This window comes from Colias eurytheme, chromosome 4 (genome assembly GCF_061535395.1).
Source record: "Colias eurytheme isolate Ceu_HAF_F1 chromosome 4, ilColEury1 Martin Lab GWU primary, whole genome shotgun sequence".
Taxonomy (NCBI): domain Eukaryota; kingdom Metazoa; phylum Arthropoda; class Insecta; order Lepidoptera; family Pieridae; genus Colias; species Colias eurytheme.
This window is the reverse complement of record NC_142983.1, coordinates 140,783-159,913: the sequence shown is the minus strand read 5'-3', so window position 1 is coordinate 159,913 and position 19,131 is coordinate 140,783. Positions and strand designations below refer to the sequence as shown.

The 19,131-nt window shown below is 34.1% G+C and overlaps 2 protein-coding genes across 4 annotated transcripts; both read right to left on the bottom strand.

Moving 5' to 3' along the window:
• Positions 1-136: 136 nt before the first annotated feature.
• Positions 137-4,248, bottom strand: LOC149908705 (ionotropic receptor 75a-like). Its single transcript, XM_090101493.1, has 10 exons — positions 4,167-4,248; positions 3,490-3,650; positions 3,075-3,377; positions 2,755-2,870; positions 2,362-2,529; positions 1,976-2,205; positions 1,518-1,726; positions 1,181-1,303; positions 746-894; positions 137-374 (listed from the first exon to the last, which is right to left on the bottom strand). The coding sequence occupies exons 1-10, from the start codon at positions 4,246-4,248 to the stop codon at positions 137-139; spliced, it is 1,779 nt and encodes a 592-aa protein (XP_089957619.1).
• Positions 4,249-8,394: 4,146 nt separating this feature from the next.
• On the bottom strand, positions 8,395-16,288 carry Rift (Riboflavin transporter). 3 transcript variants are annotated; one of them, XM_090120301.1, is made up of 4 exons: positions 16,000-16,288; positions 14,694-14,788; positions 10,936-12,028; positions 8,395-9,607 (listed from the first exon to the last, which is right to left on the bottom strand). In XM_090120301.1, the coding sequence occupies exons 2-4, from the start codon at positions 14,783-14,785 to the stop codon at positions 9,401-9,403; spliced, it is 1,392 nt and encodes a 463-aa protein (XP_089976427.1). In that variant the 5' UTR covers positions 14,786-14,788; positions 16,000-16,288; the 3' UTR covers positions 8,395-9,400. The 3 variants fall into 3 exon arrangements, with proteins under 3 accessions (XP_089976427.1, XP_089976428.1, XP_089976429.1); XM_090120302.1 differs by having other exon boundaries at positions 14,694-14,766; XM_090120303.1 differs by lacking the exon at positions 14,694-14,788.
• Between the last annotated feature and the right edge of the window lie 2,843 nt (positions 16,289-19,131).

Genomic DNA, 19,131 nt, shown 5'->3' with positions numbered 1-19,131 from the left:
TAAAACACAGTAGTGGTAAACACATAAAGCCATCTATTTATTAATACATCAAAATAATATAACTACAATTTTGTCACCAAAATTACGACGACACAGCTTCGAACAACGATCGCTAGAAATGCGGCGTCGCGGGCCGTTAGTTACTGCACGGCACGCATCGAGCGGTGCCGCGCCGGGTCCATGCTGCGGCCAGCTCGAGCAGCAGCAGCGTGACCGCCAGCAGCGCGCCGGCGAGCAGCGCGGCGAGCGCGGGCAGCACGTCGGCGAGCCCCACGCTGACGAAGCCGCCGCCGCCCGCGTCGCAGCGCGCCCGCCGCGCTAGCCATGTGCGGCGAACGCGGTCCATTAGACCTGTCTCCCGGAGCCAGCGAAGTCTGTATTATAAAGTTAGTTTTATGAGAGTGGAGGCAATGAGCGCACGCACTGATGGTACTATCATTGATACTACATATTATAGCGCCCATAAGCAACGCCAAAGACAGCGAGTATATTGAATTGAACTAAGGAGAAGAAGTCAAATTCAAAAATACAAGTAATTTTTGAGTTATAATATCAGAAGTTCAAAACATATAAAAATCATCAATTTATAAGATTTTTTTTTCTTTTCTGACTCAAAAGATTCAGAAAAATACACGTACATTATTTTTAATGTAACAGGATTATTAGGTTGGTAACTACGTATCTAAATCAGAATTTCCATAAAGACAATTCTTGAGTTAAAAATGTTTGTAGAGATTACGCATACCTTGCCGCAAATAAATCCCGATATCCAGAGTGTCTTCGAATGGGCACGGCTACCATGGGCAGTTTGAAAGCCTGGATCTCCTTGAGGCCGCACTTCTCTCGCTCCGTGTACGTTCTGCTTATCACGTCGTAGCCAGAACTTTGTTCTACCTAAACTTCAATTCAATTAAAAGTAGATATTAAAGCTTAAAAGCAACTTTTAAATTAACTTGGAGATTCTCTTAAAAGTATGTTCGGACTTCGAACCAATTTTATAACTGAAAAATCTTGAGTAGTTAATTTTAGTTATGTAAGCAGCTAAGTTAAAGTCAACTCTGTCTCAAATTTTTACTCATATTCAGCAGACTTCCTTGAATAGTGAATACTGAATACATAAGTGAATACACCGAAATTGATATCGATAAAGATCGAAAATTTGATAGACTTCTGACAAAACCTGAAAGGCAAATAAACCTCGACGGACGCGCTCTATACCGTCCACGACGCTCAAGTAAGCGCCGTCTCCGAGTGGCTGCAGCTTGCGACGGTACAGCCGCTGTGTCGCTGGGTCTGTGCTCTCCTGTGAAATTGTAACACAATATTAAAAAGATAACTTATTTTAAAATGGAAAAAAATGATGTGATTTGTAATAATCAGAGATCTACCAAACTGATAATAATAATTCAGAAAATACTGAAATAACAGTTTTTTAACACTTTCCTTTATTTATTTAATTAGCAGTAAGCACAAAATTCTATTTACTGTAGTACAAAGATGAAAAAGACGATACTCACCGCAAAATAAACTTTCTTATACGTAGTCTCTTGAACTCCCATGCCCATAGGCGAGTGAGTCAGATCATCTATGGTTTGTATGGCGTTGCTTGGTGCTTGGAGAATGGAGACAATCTTCGCGGAGTATGATGTGAAGGCGAAGAGAGAAGACAGCAACGTGAACAGCATGAGGATGCGCGCTGATAGAATCTGCGGTGATAGGTCGGAACCTGGGAATAAAAGTAGGAACATAGCATTAATTAAATGATAGTTGATTCATTAGTTTCATTTTTATCATACATTTCCTAACCTTCTATATTTATTTACAAATAAATGTATCTTCTATAATAATTTATTCCTCATGTCATATTAACTACTTATATCCGCTCTAAAATCCAAAACTTATTTTGTTAAAAAATATTTCACTACATAAGTCTGCTGTTTAGCTAAAAGAAACCCTATTCGTTTATATCCTATACCTTGTTGACAAACAGCCCCGATCGCAAAAGTAAACGCCTCCTTGAGGTTCAGCCGCTTCGCAGTCTCGTCACCAAGTGCGCTTCTCCGTGCTACGAAGCCGAGCGCCGCGAGCAGCACGCCAGCTCCCAGGAACACAGCACCAGCCGCCGCCCACACGCCCGCGCTGAACGGCAGCAGGAACACGTTCGATACCGCTGACTGGGAGGGCTGCCGGAATATGAAGGCGCCGCTGCAATGTTAATGTTCATGTTCATGTTAATGTTCATGTTCATGTTAGCATTCAACATGAGAACTTCCCAAAACATTAATAATAATTGAAATCTGCAAAATTATCAGTTTAATAAACTTATATTATTTCAGCTATAAAAATAACAAGATCGCTTACACCAGCTCAACAGTCTCGGAGCAGTAATGCAGCACGCGCCAGCGGTCCTTTCTCATGAACATGGAGGTGACTCCCACCTCAACCTCATGCCGCTGCAGGATCCCCGCCAGACCGTTGAACGACCCGTTCCGTTCCTCGCCGTAGAAGTCTATTTGCTTCAGGTTGTAGCTTTTCAGTCGCAAGGAAGATGGTTAAATTCAAATATTATCTAAGATTATAAAGCTGTCCACTATTGATTAAATTATACAACTCAAAACATTATTTTATTTGGCTACATAAGCCAAGATAATGAAACTTGAAAGAAATATTTAAGAACATGAAAATATTATTTTTAAATATTCTAATGAAATAAATATAATAATAAACAAACTAATATATAAATAAAGATATTACCGAAAATGTAGATCCTCAGCTAAAATCATAAGCAGAGGATACGTAAGCTTCGGAAATGTATCAATTTGTCGGTTTGTCAGATCCGACCAGCCCTTGAAGTACTGCGGTTGACTTACCTGCGGAATAACAAAGTGAGGATAAGAGACAAGAAAAAATAATTATTGATTTTTAAATGAAACCAAAGTTTTAAGGAGGAATTTATAAAAAAATGTTATAAATGAAATTCCCCGAAATTATAATCTTGTAAGAGAAAAAAAAAGCTTTCAAAAATCAGGTGGTCTAAATATCTGTAAAAAATAACATAAACAAAAGAAACTAACAATAGTAGCTGCTTTCAAATACAAGTTGTGCAGATCCTTTCTCCTCGACACGGCTGAAGGAAGTTTCGCTTGCAGTGCCACCATATCTCTGCTTTCATCCATATCAAGATTCAAAGTAGTTAGAGGTTCGCCAATTTTCACTCTGTACACGTCAAACATTGTGTCTTCAAAAGCAACCACAACATCAGAGTCAGGAAGCATAACAGTGTCTTTAAGAATATCTTCTAAATAAGACATATTTTGTAGAGCTTCATGAAGGAAAACCCAGGAATGGCGATGATTGAATGCGCGACTTGCTGATGCCTAAAAATTCTTGTAATTTTTAATAAAACAAATATGTATAAGCAATTATTTTAATACTGAAGCCCTTTTAGCATGTGAAAAGCATTTCCCTATAGGTTATTTCTAATCTTACTTCATTAAGAACATTTTCCGCTCCATCGCATCCAATACCTAAGACTATGCCTTCGCGGTAGTCACGGTATGCAGGTAATTCTGGTAGATTCTGGAAGTCATTGTAGATTCGGATTCTAATCTCCATCGAGCCCGCGAGCGACACAAATTTAGTCACATTTTCTGAAAATTATTATAATGCATAAGTATATTGATGCAAGAGCAGTTCAAAGTATTGCTTTCGATTTTATAATTTATAAGTAATAATTTGGTAGATGATGGGCCACTGGTAACTTCTTTATCAACAGAATTCGTTTAAATAGCAGCATCATTAAATCATTCGGCAAACAGTATCTAATTTTCAAATCCTTACTATTAAATTTAGCTAATATGTAGGATTCTAGTAAACATGACTATTTAAAAAAATTGTTTAACTTCGAGTTAAAAAAATATTGGGAATATACATACATATTAAAACTTCAAAAAACAATTTAATTCATTTAACTAAATAATAGAATAGATCACTGAAGTCGTGTGAGACCTTAGAGGATTAAACCAACTAATGCTCTAAGTGTGAGACAGGGTATTCGCCACAACAACAATTAAACAAATATCAGTGTAAAAGCATTTTAAAATATAATTAATAGCATTATAATTTCTATTTATTTTGTTTGTTCAAAACACTTTTTTCCTGTATACCTGGAGTCCAGCACAGAAATGCCGTAACTAGCGACAGGTTTTTAGACGCAAAATATGTCAGTATAAAATTAAGCCAATCCATAAGTCCCAATTAGCCAGCAGTTACCTCGAATGACTAGTTTTAACTGCATAAATTGACCCAGTCGTCGAATTACCCATAATTCTATTTCCAATATAATTAGTGGAAAATTGAATCCCATATGTTCGTTTGAATTACATTAAAATTTAAAATGCAATGATTTCATATGATTCAGATTCACACATGTAATCGGTAGATGGCGCTTCAATTCTTTGCATACTTTTATCCGAGTTAATAGATAAGGCATTTCCTATTTATTGAATATTTTATTAATACATAACATGTTTTAAAGAAATATTAACTTATATGCTATTCTTCCAAGGTTAATACTAGAATCTCTGTATCAGCAGTTTATCTTTCAGATATAAATCCATAAAATTATAATTCACTTTATCAGCGATTAGAAATTATGAAACTAATTTCATAATATGTTTCATTAAAAATATTTTACTTTCGAAATTTCATAGTGCTCTGTGAAATCACTACATAGTAGGTATAAAACAAAGTCGCTTTCTCTGTCCCTATGTAACTATGCTTAAATCTTTAAAACTACTCAACAGATTTTGTTGCGGTTTTTTTAATAGATATATAGAGGGATTCAAGAGGAAGGTTTTAGTATACAATTTATTAGGTTTAAGAGAAAGCGGGTGAAGCCGCGGGCGGAAAGCTGATATGAAATATGAATATTTGAGTAGTAGATAGGTAATTTGATCGTCTAAAGTCTAACCGGTTATAATAGCATTCGATGCAATCGAGTTAATGCTATTGTCAACTAATCATTACAATTGATTATTTGATACTGATAGTCGGTAAATTTACACCAACTTTCTAAGAAATCTTTTAGTTCTGTTAAACAATTGCTTTTTTAAAGATAACTATAATCCACATAAGATACTGCTTCTTGAATCGTATAGATAATTTGTCAGTATTTGATAATACCTATCTATTCTTCATTCTTCCCATATAAAACATTGCATGCAGATCAACTGACAGGACTAAAATCATATGTAGCGCTGGAGAAAATATCACCAAGACTTTAGTCTCTACCATAGCTATTTATGTGACGATACAATAAAGGGAAGCTCTAACTTTCTTTATACTAAGGTCACGTAAATTGCATAAATTACAATATTTTCTCCTGTGCATTGCACTGATATAATTCAGAATTTCATTTCAATGAAGATTGGTCGATTATTTTAATGATATAATATGAAGGTGTAGATATTTTCATGTATTCATATGAATGACCTTAACCAGTTAATCAGCATTCAGCTAGGTACCTAGGTACCTACCATCTGTTCCAAGAGTCCGCTGACACTATCGGGTCACTTGGAACCTACCTAGGTAATTGAAAAAGATTGCTATAATGACAATTTGCAATTTTGTTGCTAATCCGTGATAACAAATTGGTTTATAGTTCGTCATAAAATATGAAACTGATAATATTTTGTGTCGATTGATGAAAATTGTGGATTTAAATTTCACATTCTGCCATAAAAATTAAAATGTAGTTGAGATTGGGTCTATAATACTTTAAAATGATACTTAACGTGACTTAACTTGAAAATAAAAGATTTTTATACAACTTAGAATGTTTAGCAGTTAATATAAATGCTTTAAATAAGAACAATGTTAATGATTAGTAGACAATCGTATCAAACTGCATCGTTAGCTATAGGAATATAATTGGATCAAATTACTGTTCAAATAAACCACCACGCGACTTCAAGGAAAATAATTAGGTAGTACTTAAAACCTCAAATTATTACGTTATTCTTACCTAATAATTATTATACGATTTGCCCACTTGCCGATAAAGTAGGTGAATCATTATTTCTGGATTTAAATTAAAATCAAGCTATTGATAACTAGATAGGATAACACATGCTTTATCTACCTACATTAAAATTGACTTTGATCTTGGAAAGATTTTAAAATTTGTAGTGTAATTTTCCCTTGCAAAGACTTAAAACTATAATAATTTATTATTAGTAGGTACATAATATAATAAAAGCAACCCAACAGCATTTGCCGAGTGAACGTCACGATTCATTGATTTGCGATTGGTCTCAGACATAGAAATCTAAATAACAAGACACTAGAAGTCGTAAGCGCGCGTGACCTTGTCGCCACTCAGGTGACTTTCACATCACCAGTGTGTTCGTCACAGTTCAGTTGCTATGGAGACGTATGTGTGTAAACATGGTGTGTTTCAGCATTTCCCATTGCGGAAATTCTTCCACAAGTTGTAATTATACTAATAAAGGAATAATATTTCATCGGTAAATATTTTTTTTAGAAATAATGCCGTTTTTCCTTAAAATTATAGAATATTTACAAGTATTACGAGTGTCACCATAGTAATCGAAATAACAATGAATGACACAGTTTCAACCTTATTGGAGCAAAAAGAAACAAAACGTCTCATATACTTAGGGATGTTATTCTAAAATAAACCGTAAATTCGTGCGTTAGGATACATATTTAAAAGCTTAATTTAATATTTAAGTTAGTTTTCACTAAAATCAAGCTGTCCAATAAAAGGCATAGTTTACTTGTGTGTATTGTTTAGCTATCGGTTTAAATGTGTTGATTTTGGCGACAGCGGTTTTCATACGAATTATGACATTAAAGCACTTCTATGTGTCTTGTTACATATTTAGATTTCTATGGTCTCAGAGCACTCAGAGCATTAGCAAATTCGATTTGAGTGCATGATAATAAACAAGCTTCTAATATAATATTACTACTTAGTAGTTACTAAGTTTCAGAAACTCAAAAATACACTTTCCATTAGAAAATTAACCGAAAAATTAAGAATATTAACTGAAACTTAGGGCTTATAGAGCCTATATAGCTGGATGAATATTTATAAGCGTGTTAAAATAAAACAAAAACTCTTTCTCAACATCATTTATTGTCTAAACTTCGAGGCATTTGTGATCACACGCAACTCGCAACTCGCATGGCGCCATTGCTTACACCTACTATCACTAACTTGTTACATACCTTTGGAATCAGCACTCAGAATTGTAGTATCGTTTAGAGGAGACATAAATATCACAAAATTAATATTATACAAAAATGTAGCCAGCTGAGATAAAAGTTTATTAAGTACACGATGTAATATAAAATATCAACAATAAACATGTTATATATCCTTCAATGTCCATTTCAATAATACATAAATATATGTGACGTGTCAAAAATTAAAGGATAATAAAGCACCCATTATTCTCTGCTTTACAAAGATTTCTATTTACAATTTAATAGATTTATTATATTCATATTTAATTCATTTACCTCAAAATATATTAAAGTCTGTAAAACTTAAATAAACATTATTTACGTGAAAATATAATAAATCACTATGCAGGTCTGTACTATAAATAATGTGTATTCACATATTATTTGGAAAAAAGTAAAGTTTAATTTTGCAAAAATTATGTCAAAATAAAATACAAATTTCAACTCAGTTGAAATAACTTGATAAAACAAAACTTTACGTCATATATCTACCTAACTCAAAACCTCAACCAAGTGAGAGACTCAAATATAAAAATTACGATATTTCATTTTCCACTGTTACAGCAATGCTACAAATAACAATAGTAGTGGATCAATGCATATAAATTTTATCTGAGCAATATTCCAAGTAAAATTCAATACATACTTGTATTAAGAACTTCTACTTGCTTAAGTAGACAATTAAGTGACAATGAACAGCCAATAAATTTACAAAACTGCTGCCAAAATAATATAATTTATATGTAAATAAGTACTTATATTTAAGTCATAATATAAACAATAAACTTTCACAAACATTTGCAATGTCTTATCGGATAAAATAATTTACTAAAAATCAACAAAGCCTGACATAGTTTAGAGAAAATTTAAGCACAGCGGTTGATAACAAGTTTTCTACTTCTAATTAAGTACCTACTGTCCTTCTGTAGTATTCCTTATATAAAATAAATTTAATATTTTATTTAATAACATTATTAAATCAATATTTTTTATAGAACATTGGGGCAATTGAAAAATGTGGGTGAAACTTCACATAACATAAAACAGAATCATTTTTTTAAATACCCCTTATTATAATACCCTAGTTTCTTATATTCAGCTTGTAGTGGTATCAACTATCAATCATAACAAATATGTGTTTTAAAAATACCAAGCTTAAGAAATAATTAACCATAATATGTCCTAATAACTACGAAAGAGTCCATATGTGTCAAATATTACGCATTTACAACTTTCTTAAAACTATTTTATAATACACTCTCATGTGGTACAAAAATTTAAGTAGGTAACTTCTTTTTCTACTTATAAAAATGAAGCTTTGATATTTTTATATCTTTGATACGTTTAGTTACTGTTTTGGAAGTATTGGATAATGGCATATTTAGTCAAAAATAAATAAACTAAAATTCATTGTAAGTTATCGCTGTAGCGAAAATATATGTGAAAAAAGTATACAATAAATAATAACATTTGTTACTCGACATTTTGACAAAAATACTTAATATACTTAGTACCCAAGTACCGTAATATGAATTGCTCTCGAATTCATTATTTGGCTACTTAACCTACATTTTATCATCTGTGCTTATTAACATAATGCTTCGGATACACGAATTCACAATGTCAAAAAAGTTTAGGACGAAAAATATACGATAAACGTAACAAAAACACTTTTGAATCTTATGATATTTACAATATGTATATTTCTTCAACAGATAACACGTTTCCATAAAATTGATCGAGTATTTTATATTTTGTAACCTTTTTAGTTTTTTGTAACCTTCAAATTCTGCTCAAAACGATAACACTTTTTTACTTTTTGCATTCTGAATTCGTGCAAGACCTTAACAATAAAAGTCAACAATCGACGTACAATATCAACACGTACATACAATTCTTGGTACTACGCACTTTGTTTTGCACACAACTCTGATAGAGTTTTTTGTAAATTCGCTACTTAAAGCTAAGCATCAAATAATAACAGGCAGCCACTTTGTACTACCATCGAGAAACTATGCCTCAAAACATGCACAACTTTAAAAAGGCGTCAGATACAGGCAGTTCTTTTTGCACCGTCCTGCGGCGTAGAATTTAGTCCTAAAAACGTCCAAACACCACTTGAAGTCCGCTATATATTGTTAGGGCAGACTTGTGCCTGCTGGAAGACGTTCGTATAGTTGACGATAAGGAACAGAGCTAACGAGCCAATGGCAGAGCCAGCTTGTCCCACTGCTCCGCACACGCGCATGCCCCGCGCGCCCCCGCGCCGCGCCCACCCGTACACCCACATTCGTGCGTACGATATCAACCCGCTCGCTAACACCCAGCAGAATACCTGCAATTTATGGGAAAACTTATTGGAAAACATAATATTACACAGCTATCCAAATTTATAATGATCAGATCATCAACTTGTTATTACGACCCGGGGATGACCTGCTTTAAATTATCATCTGGTGGTCATTTTATGATGATTAGATATTAGAATGTCATTTTTTGATCAATTTATTACATAATATGACGATCTGGTCATAAGATTTAATCACAGGATTGAAACAATATTGGACAGTAAGAGAGAAGATCGTTTCAACCGCATTCGTACAGCCTGCTTTACTGGATAAAATTTGAATCAGTCTTTTAATCAAGATGTGGTTAAAACTTTATTTATTGTGTGAGAAAAAATTGATCCTTCGAGTTTCGACATTCAGTTGTATAAATGGCTTCAAGAGCCTAAATAGCAACAAGCTCATATTCATTTTATTAAAACCAGATTGCCTTTGGGAAAGTTCGTATTTCTGTGAATTGTAAATTCGCACATTTATTCAAGTGGGTTGTGACTTGTGGTCAATTTATGATAGCTACATTGATACAGATACCACAGGAATTATTATTTATTCAATTTATATTTATAAAATTGTATTGTTCTGAAAATTTTATTTCATTTTCCAATCGCTTACGCAATAGGTAAACTTATTGTAGAACATTTGGCATTCGGCTAGATTATGGTCTGTAATAACTAGTAAGTAAGTCACTGTTATCACTATCTCTTTTTTATCGGACAATGAATTAATGCCACCAAATTTTGTATAAGATTTAACGACAGCGACAGACTTTTTAACCGCTAAACAATAAATCCTAAATAATGTTGGGAATTATTGGAAAATTTTCATTGCAGTGAGTGCCAGATCTGATAAATAATTGTGTCATCGCTTATTACATATTACATTAGGGCGCTATCTTATTTCAATTCTAATTGAACGTCCGCGTCGTCTAGAACTATTCGATTCAGACCAATTAGTCGGCGATTAAAGATGTTCGTATTCAAATTACAAGCCATAAATTGTTTCATTTAAGACCGCTACTATTCATTCAATTAAACTCTATCAAACGATTTTATCAATTGTCATGAAAATAAATATTTATTTATAAGAAAAAGAAACGAATAGATAACGTCCGTCGTTCTTGGAAAAGTTATTTATGTGAGATATATTATTATAACAAACAAAAAAAAAAATTGAACTCATTTTTGGGTAAACTAATTTTGAACTATACGAATATTTATGTAAAAATAGCATTTAAGCAAGTTAGCATGTTTATAAATAACTTTAGAAAGATTAATAAAACTTTTATCAGTAAATTAGTAAACATATTGTTGTCATTTACCACGAGCACAGCTCCTCCCGTGTGCGTGTATAGCGGCGGCGCGGGGCTCTGCACGGCGGTGGCGAGGATGTAGGCCAGCAGCGCGGCGGCCAGCGCCAGCGCCGCGCCCAGCCAGCGCGCCGCCACGGGGCGCAGCCACACGCCCGCCAGGCACGCCACCGGGTTGGCCATCGCGCCCAGCGTCACCGACAGGTGGTAGGCCTGCGTGCCGTACGGCATGCACGAGTACGACTGCACCGACGGCATCACGCCGTTGAATAGCGCGTTCAGGCTCGCCATCAGCGCCATCAGCCCGACCCACTTGGCGCGGTACAGCGACTCCCGCGGCAGGGTCGCCTCCTCCTCCTTCGCGGCCGCGCTCTCCTTCACGCGCTCCGACGAGAAGCCCGAGTAGTTGTGCAACACGCAGAAGCTGGTCAGACTCAGCGCGGACAGCATCCCGAGCAGAATTATAAAGATCATCGAGTTGAATCGCGCCGGCGGATATATCGCGGTCATCGTTGAGTTATCCGCGGATAGGACGCACTCCGGTTCTCCGCCGACACCCTGGATCAAGGCAAGTATGGATGGGATGAAGCCACTTAAACCTTCACCAACTAAATATGTGGCTAGATACATTTCCCGGTAATGTCTCAAATAGGGATAGAACAGCACCGAGCTCGTGCAGCCGACGAGAGCGACGAAGAACGTGAGGATGAGGAATGCCATAGACCTTTCCGTTCCACCGATCACTGCTGTTTCCGAGTACAGGAACGCGTTGAGGAACAGAGCCGCCGTGCCGATGGCGAGCAGCCCGTAGATGCAAAGAGCGTCCGATATGCGCGTCACTTTGCGGATGGAGGCGTAGATGAGCAGGCCGATGTTGGCGCACTGAATGGCCACCGTCATGGAGGAGGGCAGCGCCCACTGCTCGGGCAGCCTCTCCACGAGGAGCGGCAGCTGCACGAAGAGCCCGTTGACGCCGAGCCACGTGCCGAGCCCCCAGCACACGAGCAGCACGTCGAGCGCGATGCGCCGCTGAGCCCCGAACATCTTCTCCGCGATGCTGTCTTGCGCTTCCAAACACGGCGACCGCTCTTTTTCTTCGTTCAATCTACAAACAAACCGTCCCCTGAGTCACATTGACTGGAGTGTCACGTTCTGAAGCGTTGCAAAGGATTATATTCCGTGTCAAGATTTTGGCTTATCATTGTTTTACGGTCCTAGAGATAGATATAATAGCGGTTATTGTTGTGCAACGGAACAAGAAGATATTCGGATTAATATTCAGTTAGTACTGATTGTGATAAGTACATAGCCGGTCGTATTGAGGACAAATTTCAATTTTTTTATGTATTGTATATCAAGTGTTTCGTATTAGTGCATTCAATGTGGAGTTATAGGTAAAGGTTTTCTTTCTAGCACCGGTAAGATTTCTGTTTCGTGGATACAGGTAATATAAAATAATATTTAATTTGAAACCCTAAAAAGTGAATATCATAAAACATACATTGTAGTATTATTTCATTGTAATTAAACCGCAGTGTTTACATACAGCAGCGAAACTGATGCTTATCGAAATTAAAAAACTTCTTAGTTGTTTTTCCATAACTTGAAGAAATTTATGATTGTTCTCATTTGCAAAATTTTAAGTTGCTCGGAAATTATTATTTTTTTATTCGTAAAAACAAAATAACTAGGTATTTCAAAAACGTTTTTCAAAACGTGTTTCAAATGGTCCAATTCACTATCTCAATATTGTGCTCTACCAACAGCGATAGTAACAATCAGTCAATAAAAAGGAATTAAGTATATTAAAATTATACGAGTCACTGTATGATGAATAATGATGAACTGTTATCCGATAAATTACTGGTTCAAAATCTTAAAAAAGTAACCATAGTATTTAACTACTTTCAAAAGGCTGTTTTGGCCCTTCAAGATAAATATCATGCAAGATTAAATACGCGTAAATTTGAATGAAATAAAATGCATGAAAAAAACGAATGTAAAAGCATTCTTTAAAAACTATTGCAAATATTAATCTTACCGATGGCTACTCATGTTTTATTTTTAACTGTATTTACGCGGAAAGATTGGTGACACGTGTTTCTCTACCAAGGTACGCTCCTTAAATGCCAAGTGCAAGTACAAATTTCCAGCAAAAAAACCCATTTTGTTTTTCTAATTCCGAAAATTATACACCCCACGGCTATTCTGAGAAAAATACATGTTTGGTAATGTGAAATATTTATACATTTTGTATTATAGAACACGCTGTTATCAGCAAGTAAATGAAAACAAAATAATAAGCTTTACAATGATGAGAATTTTAAAAAGAAACGTTGCATGTGTGTAAAATGTATACGTAGGTATGTATCATGTATGTTTGCGTACCTATTACCCTTTCGTATTAATTGTAACTATGACGATTAATGTTAGATAAGAAAAATATAAAAGTTGTCTGAAATCCAACAAAATGTTTCTTATTAATATGTGCATTTAAGTTTTGAGTACTCAAGTAAGACAATTTATTACTTATAAATTATAATCAACGTTAAATACCAACATACATGATACATATTGGATATGTTAGGAATGCACATTTTATGCAAACAATGTATAATATTACATGACTAGTTAACTTGTAGAGTTGTTTTTCATCGATTACATACAAAATATGTATTGAAGTCAATTGAAATGACATTGAACACTGATGACCACGAAGTCTGACCGAGAAAATACAATCTTTTTTTATCTGATTATGCGATACGAATACGTGAATAGCAAAAAATGTTATTTTTGATAAAGCTCTTTTATGACAATTTTTTTACAGAAAAAAAAAAATATACGTTATAAGTACATTATAACTAATAGTTACCTAAGTGCATAATAATGGAAAACATAGCGAAAAATAAATAATCCCTTTTTGTGTATACCTATTATTATATTTTTACGTATTTTTGTAGTTTTGCAAGTTTATTTACCAGTGTCAATGCCCTAACCCCTTCGGTCGCAGCAGATTTTTACTAACCGGTATTCTTGTTCTCGAAATTTGGTTCACTTATATTCACATAACTACAATAACTTACTTCAGTTAGGTAATTTTTTTAATAAAAAAGGTACCTACCTAGTAAGTTTAATTTCAAATCGTAGCGTAGGGGTAAAGAAATTATTAATTATTAGATAAAATATATAGTGAGAGTTGTAGAGAAGAGATTACTAAAATCATTGGCGAAAATTGCAAGTAATCCCTAGTTTGTTTTGAGGTTAACATTGGTACTCTTTGCCACTAACGTGGATTCAATGAAATTGTAATCTTAGAACTATTTAAATGGTTTTCTATTATTATTGAGCAATATTACAATTATTCCGTTTACTATGCAAATCATAAGTGAGTTATCATATTGTAATGACATTCAAGAATTAGCATCATTGCATCAGGAATGTATTAATAATTATAATTCAAAATTATATCTTATTTTGTCACAAGAAGAAGTATGTGAATTGTGAATATAGTACAGTATTTTTTTTTAATGAAAAAAAAAATATTAGTATTGTACACAAAACTACACCTGTAATGGACCCTCTTCATAATGGGCAGCATTGGGGTAGTAGATGAAATCACAATACTGTAGAGGGCTAAATGTCTGTAATTGGTTATTATTGTACATGTTTATTCATAATCATCATAATAGCAAACATCGACGGTCATTTGTTGGGCCAACGCGGCCCTTTATGAAGAGGACCCATAAAAATTATTTGTTAAGTGTGCGTACCTGTCGATGACAAGCGACATAGTGTGGTGAAGCTCCGAGAGCACGCCATCCCCGTCGCCGCCCGGCGCCTCAGCTGGCGACATGGCACACATACACTACACAGGTGAACCCCTCGCTACAATGTGCTGCGACTATACCGTAAAGCCAAAAGTGGAACAAACCCACTATACCGTACCAAACTTGAAGTGAAACAAACTTCAGTAAGTACTTTTATTTAATTACATTATATTCATAAATGTTAAACTATGTCACAGCACATTATGAGCGTGCAAGCACTATAATACTGCACACATTGAATAAAGGAAGATCTGAAGATAGCAACTTTATAGGCAATTACTATTGCCAATGTTATCGAGAAGTTATAAATCAATGAAATATGTCAATCGTTATATCTTATTGGAAGTAAATAGATCAATTGTGTATACAAATAAAGCTATATTTAAATATTTAAAAATGGTAAATTCCATGTGGATTCTAATAAGAATAAATTGTTAATTACCTGCCATTATTCAACTGCTTAATTGATTACAGTATTAAATATTAAAAATTAGCAAATCAATCGACAAATAATCACACAAAGTAAGTGATGAGCACAACACAAAGATATAAGCAGAATGAAACTGATAGAGGCTTGTTATCACTCATTAAGATGCAGATGATAAGCATGTTTGGTGTTCGGCAAGCGGACAAATAAATAATATAGGGCAAGCATTTATGGCATTAACTATTTACTAAGATCTCATGTCATCAACCTTAAATCTCAGGAATGAAGACAATTCTTGTTTGTTTACAGCTCAGATGTGTTTGAATATCACATAATCATAAAACACCACATACTTGTTTATACATCTTTTATGAGTAAGTAAATATTTAAAATTACTGACCATGGAAATAATTATGATCAGATATAGTTAATTATCATCATTGAATGTTTTATAAACCTACACTTATATCGTAATTAGATAGAATATGATTATCTGTAATGAGTAAGGAATTGAAAGATTTGATTGTACAGTAGTTTTTGTGTTAATATTTTAGAAGTACATAAATGATCTACTTTGCCAGTAATGATGCAGTTATAATGTTAGTTTTATGCATAAAATTGTGTACAATATCGCAATGGCTCTTTCATGAAATAGATTAACAATAAAATGTAAAATAAACACAAGTATTTATTTACATAAGGAAGAAGTGTAAAGTCCAGAGTCCTTGCAATATTAAACACGATTGCGAAATAAACGCAATAAATTAGATTGTGGTTAAATGCGCCACCACTCAATGTTAATGAGAAAAAAACTATGCTTACCTTGCCAAACTCATCGTAATCGCTTTACTAAAGTTATGAATTAAATAGGTAATTCCACTTATAAATACGTCAATTTCCTTATATTGTTCTTAATGTATTCATATATCCTTGAGGCAACTATGTTTATAATGTGCAGAACACTTCGATAATATCATTATTAACTTTATCATGTGAACTTGTTAAGTAATGGGGTCAAAAGAGCACGAAATTTTAAAAATATACACAATTTGCACGATCCTCATCCAATACTTCCAATAGAAATGAAAATTGAAAGACATTAACGTGACAATCGACAACTGCCGAGTGACGTAAGAACTAAGAAGAACCACCAAGAACTGTCAAGTGTCAATCAAATTTGACGTTGTCAAATCTCAAGTAGTTGTGTTGCTAGATTTGTAAAAACTTGGTAAAAACCACGACTATCTTCAAAATAAAGTCAAAGTATGTATAGCGATTCTAGTGTCATGCAATACGTCAAAAGGGGTTTGATATTTTAGTAAAAAAATGCTGTCTTGTGATATTAAAACGCTGTAAAACTTGTTCCCGAAAACAAACAAAAAGATAAAACATCGTTTTACAGATTTTCTGTAGATTATTTGGCTTATTTAATTTTGTATACAAATAATAATTTTACAAATACGAAGGAATTCAAAACTTCAACGTATGCTGCCAGTATTTTGAAAATGAATTTGCCATTTTTAGGGGTAAAATGGTTAAAAGATATTCGGGGTAGTGCTTAGTGCATTTGTATAGTGCAATAAAAGTTCATGGTCATTATTAGATTATTTTAAAAAGCATTATACATTTTTTTGTTACTTTTATAAAAAGCGTCGTTTTCGCTTGCGATTTAATTCATGTGAACACATGATGGATATGATGAAAATAAAATGTCCCGCATTCTCGACTAAAAACTACCGCTATTCGCATTCATATGTTTTGAAAAATAAAAACTTTTTTTAATGTAATTTATTTAATAAATTTAATGTAATTTATTTAATAAATTTAATGTAATTTATTTAATAAATTTAATGTAATTTATTTAATAAAAATTGAATAAAATTATTTTGTCCATGTATAACTTTAGTAGATACTAGATAGGTGATAAAATAATTTTTACAATATTATAAAATAATATCAAAAACCCGAATTAATATTAAAATAAAAATTAAAACATGACTGCTAATAATTTATGTAGCCTACGTCACTACCACCACAGCTACCTTCATAATTCAGATGATTGCAATGACACCTCACAAGTCACAACTCAAAATCGATCCAACAGTTTATACTGCAGGGCGTGTCAAAGAAATATTATACATACATATACCTACACTCGAAAAACATAACCCTCTTTCTTCCGTAGTCGGGCAAAAATTTGGGAAATTTTTCATTATCTGGTAACATAACACGCACACAGAAGCACCGTGTACGTACAGTGCAACGGCGAAATGACAGCACACATAGCTTTATGGAAATGACGATAAATTATTCGGTTTAGTTCGGCAACGCTCCATCTGTCTTTTATTTTGTAATCTAAGCAATATATATTATGTAATTAATTATTAAGAAGAAAAAGTACTGCTAACTCACTCACACATTCCGTTCAACAGCGTCTTCAGAGTTCAGCAGCAGTTAAGGCAAGGCCGTAACATAATATCTTCATAATATGTATTATGATAATATTCCTCTTTTTTGCTATATTATTTCTACAATGAGCACATTGAATTTGATACCTTTAGCGGTGTAATTTCTCGACGACATGCGCAACTTAGAAGTTTCAATTTATACGCATACCAGAGAAGAAAATATCATGAGGAAACCCGTAAATTCAACATCATTACATAGGCTATGTTAAAGGCCTTGCCTACCCGTGCCAATATATGAAACATTGACTGCATTGAAGAATATACAAATGGGGCGAAGATAGTTGTATGTTAATTATTATAGCCTTCAAACTCAAAACTCAAATATTTATGCAGTTAGACATCTTCTAGAAGCACTTTTGAATCGTTAAATATTACATACTAGCGGTCCGCCCCGGCTTCGCCCGTGGTACATATTTCGCAATAAAAAGTGGCCTATGTCCTTTCTCGGGTATCAAAATATCTCTATACCAAATTTCATGCAAATTGGTTCAGTAGTTAAGGCGTGATTGAGTAACAGACAGACAGACAGAGTTACTTTCGCATTTATAATATTAGTATGGATGTGCTATTTATTAAATAGGTTTGAAGTTGGTGCCGAACATTAAGCACTTAGTATTAAGCCCGTGCACCGACATCAAACCTTTTTAATAAATAGCACATATAAATAATATGTAGTAAATTATAATGTCAAATCTTTTTTATTTCTTACTTTTCCGTTTTTGAAGTCGGTTGTTTTTAACGCAGTTATTTTTATTAGTGAATATTAAGCTTTCCGTGCGATTAGAGCTTTTTATGAAAATTAAGCTCTCCGTGTGATTAAAGCTTCTTGTGAAAATTAAGCTCTGCGTGCGATTAGAGATTTTTGTGAAAATTAAGTTCTCCGTGCGATTAGAGCTTTTTCTGAAAATTAAGCTTTCCGTTCGATTAGAGCTTTTAATGAAAATTAAGCTCTCCGTGTGATTATAGCTTTTTTGAAAATTAAGCCTCGGTGCGATTAGAGCTTTTTGTGAAAATCAAGCTCTCCATGCGATTAGAGCTTTTTGCGAAAATTAAGCTCTCCGTGCGATTAGAGCTTTTGTGAAAATTAAACTCTCCGTGCGATTAGAGCTTTTTGTGAAAATTAAGCTCTCCGTGCGATTAGAGCTTTTTGGGAAAATTAAGCTTTCCGTGCGATTAAAGCTTTTTGTGAAAATTAAGCTCTCCGTGCGATGAGTTTTTTGTGAAAATTAAGCTCTCCGTGCGATTAGAGCTTTTTTGTGAAAATTTAGCTTTCCGTGCGATTAGAGCCTTTAATGAAAATTAAGCTCTCCATGCGATTTTATGCGGTTATCAATTCGGCCGGTAAATTTTTTTTTATGTATGTACACCGTACACCGTATGTTTTTTCGGATAGGCCCAGTAGTTTTTATTTTATGAGCATTTTTGTCTGTACTTGATGACTAAGTTGATATGTAGCAAGTAACTTTGATTCACTTCCCGGTATCCG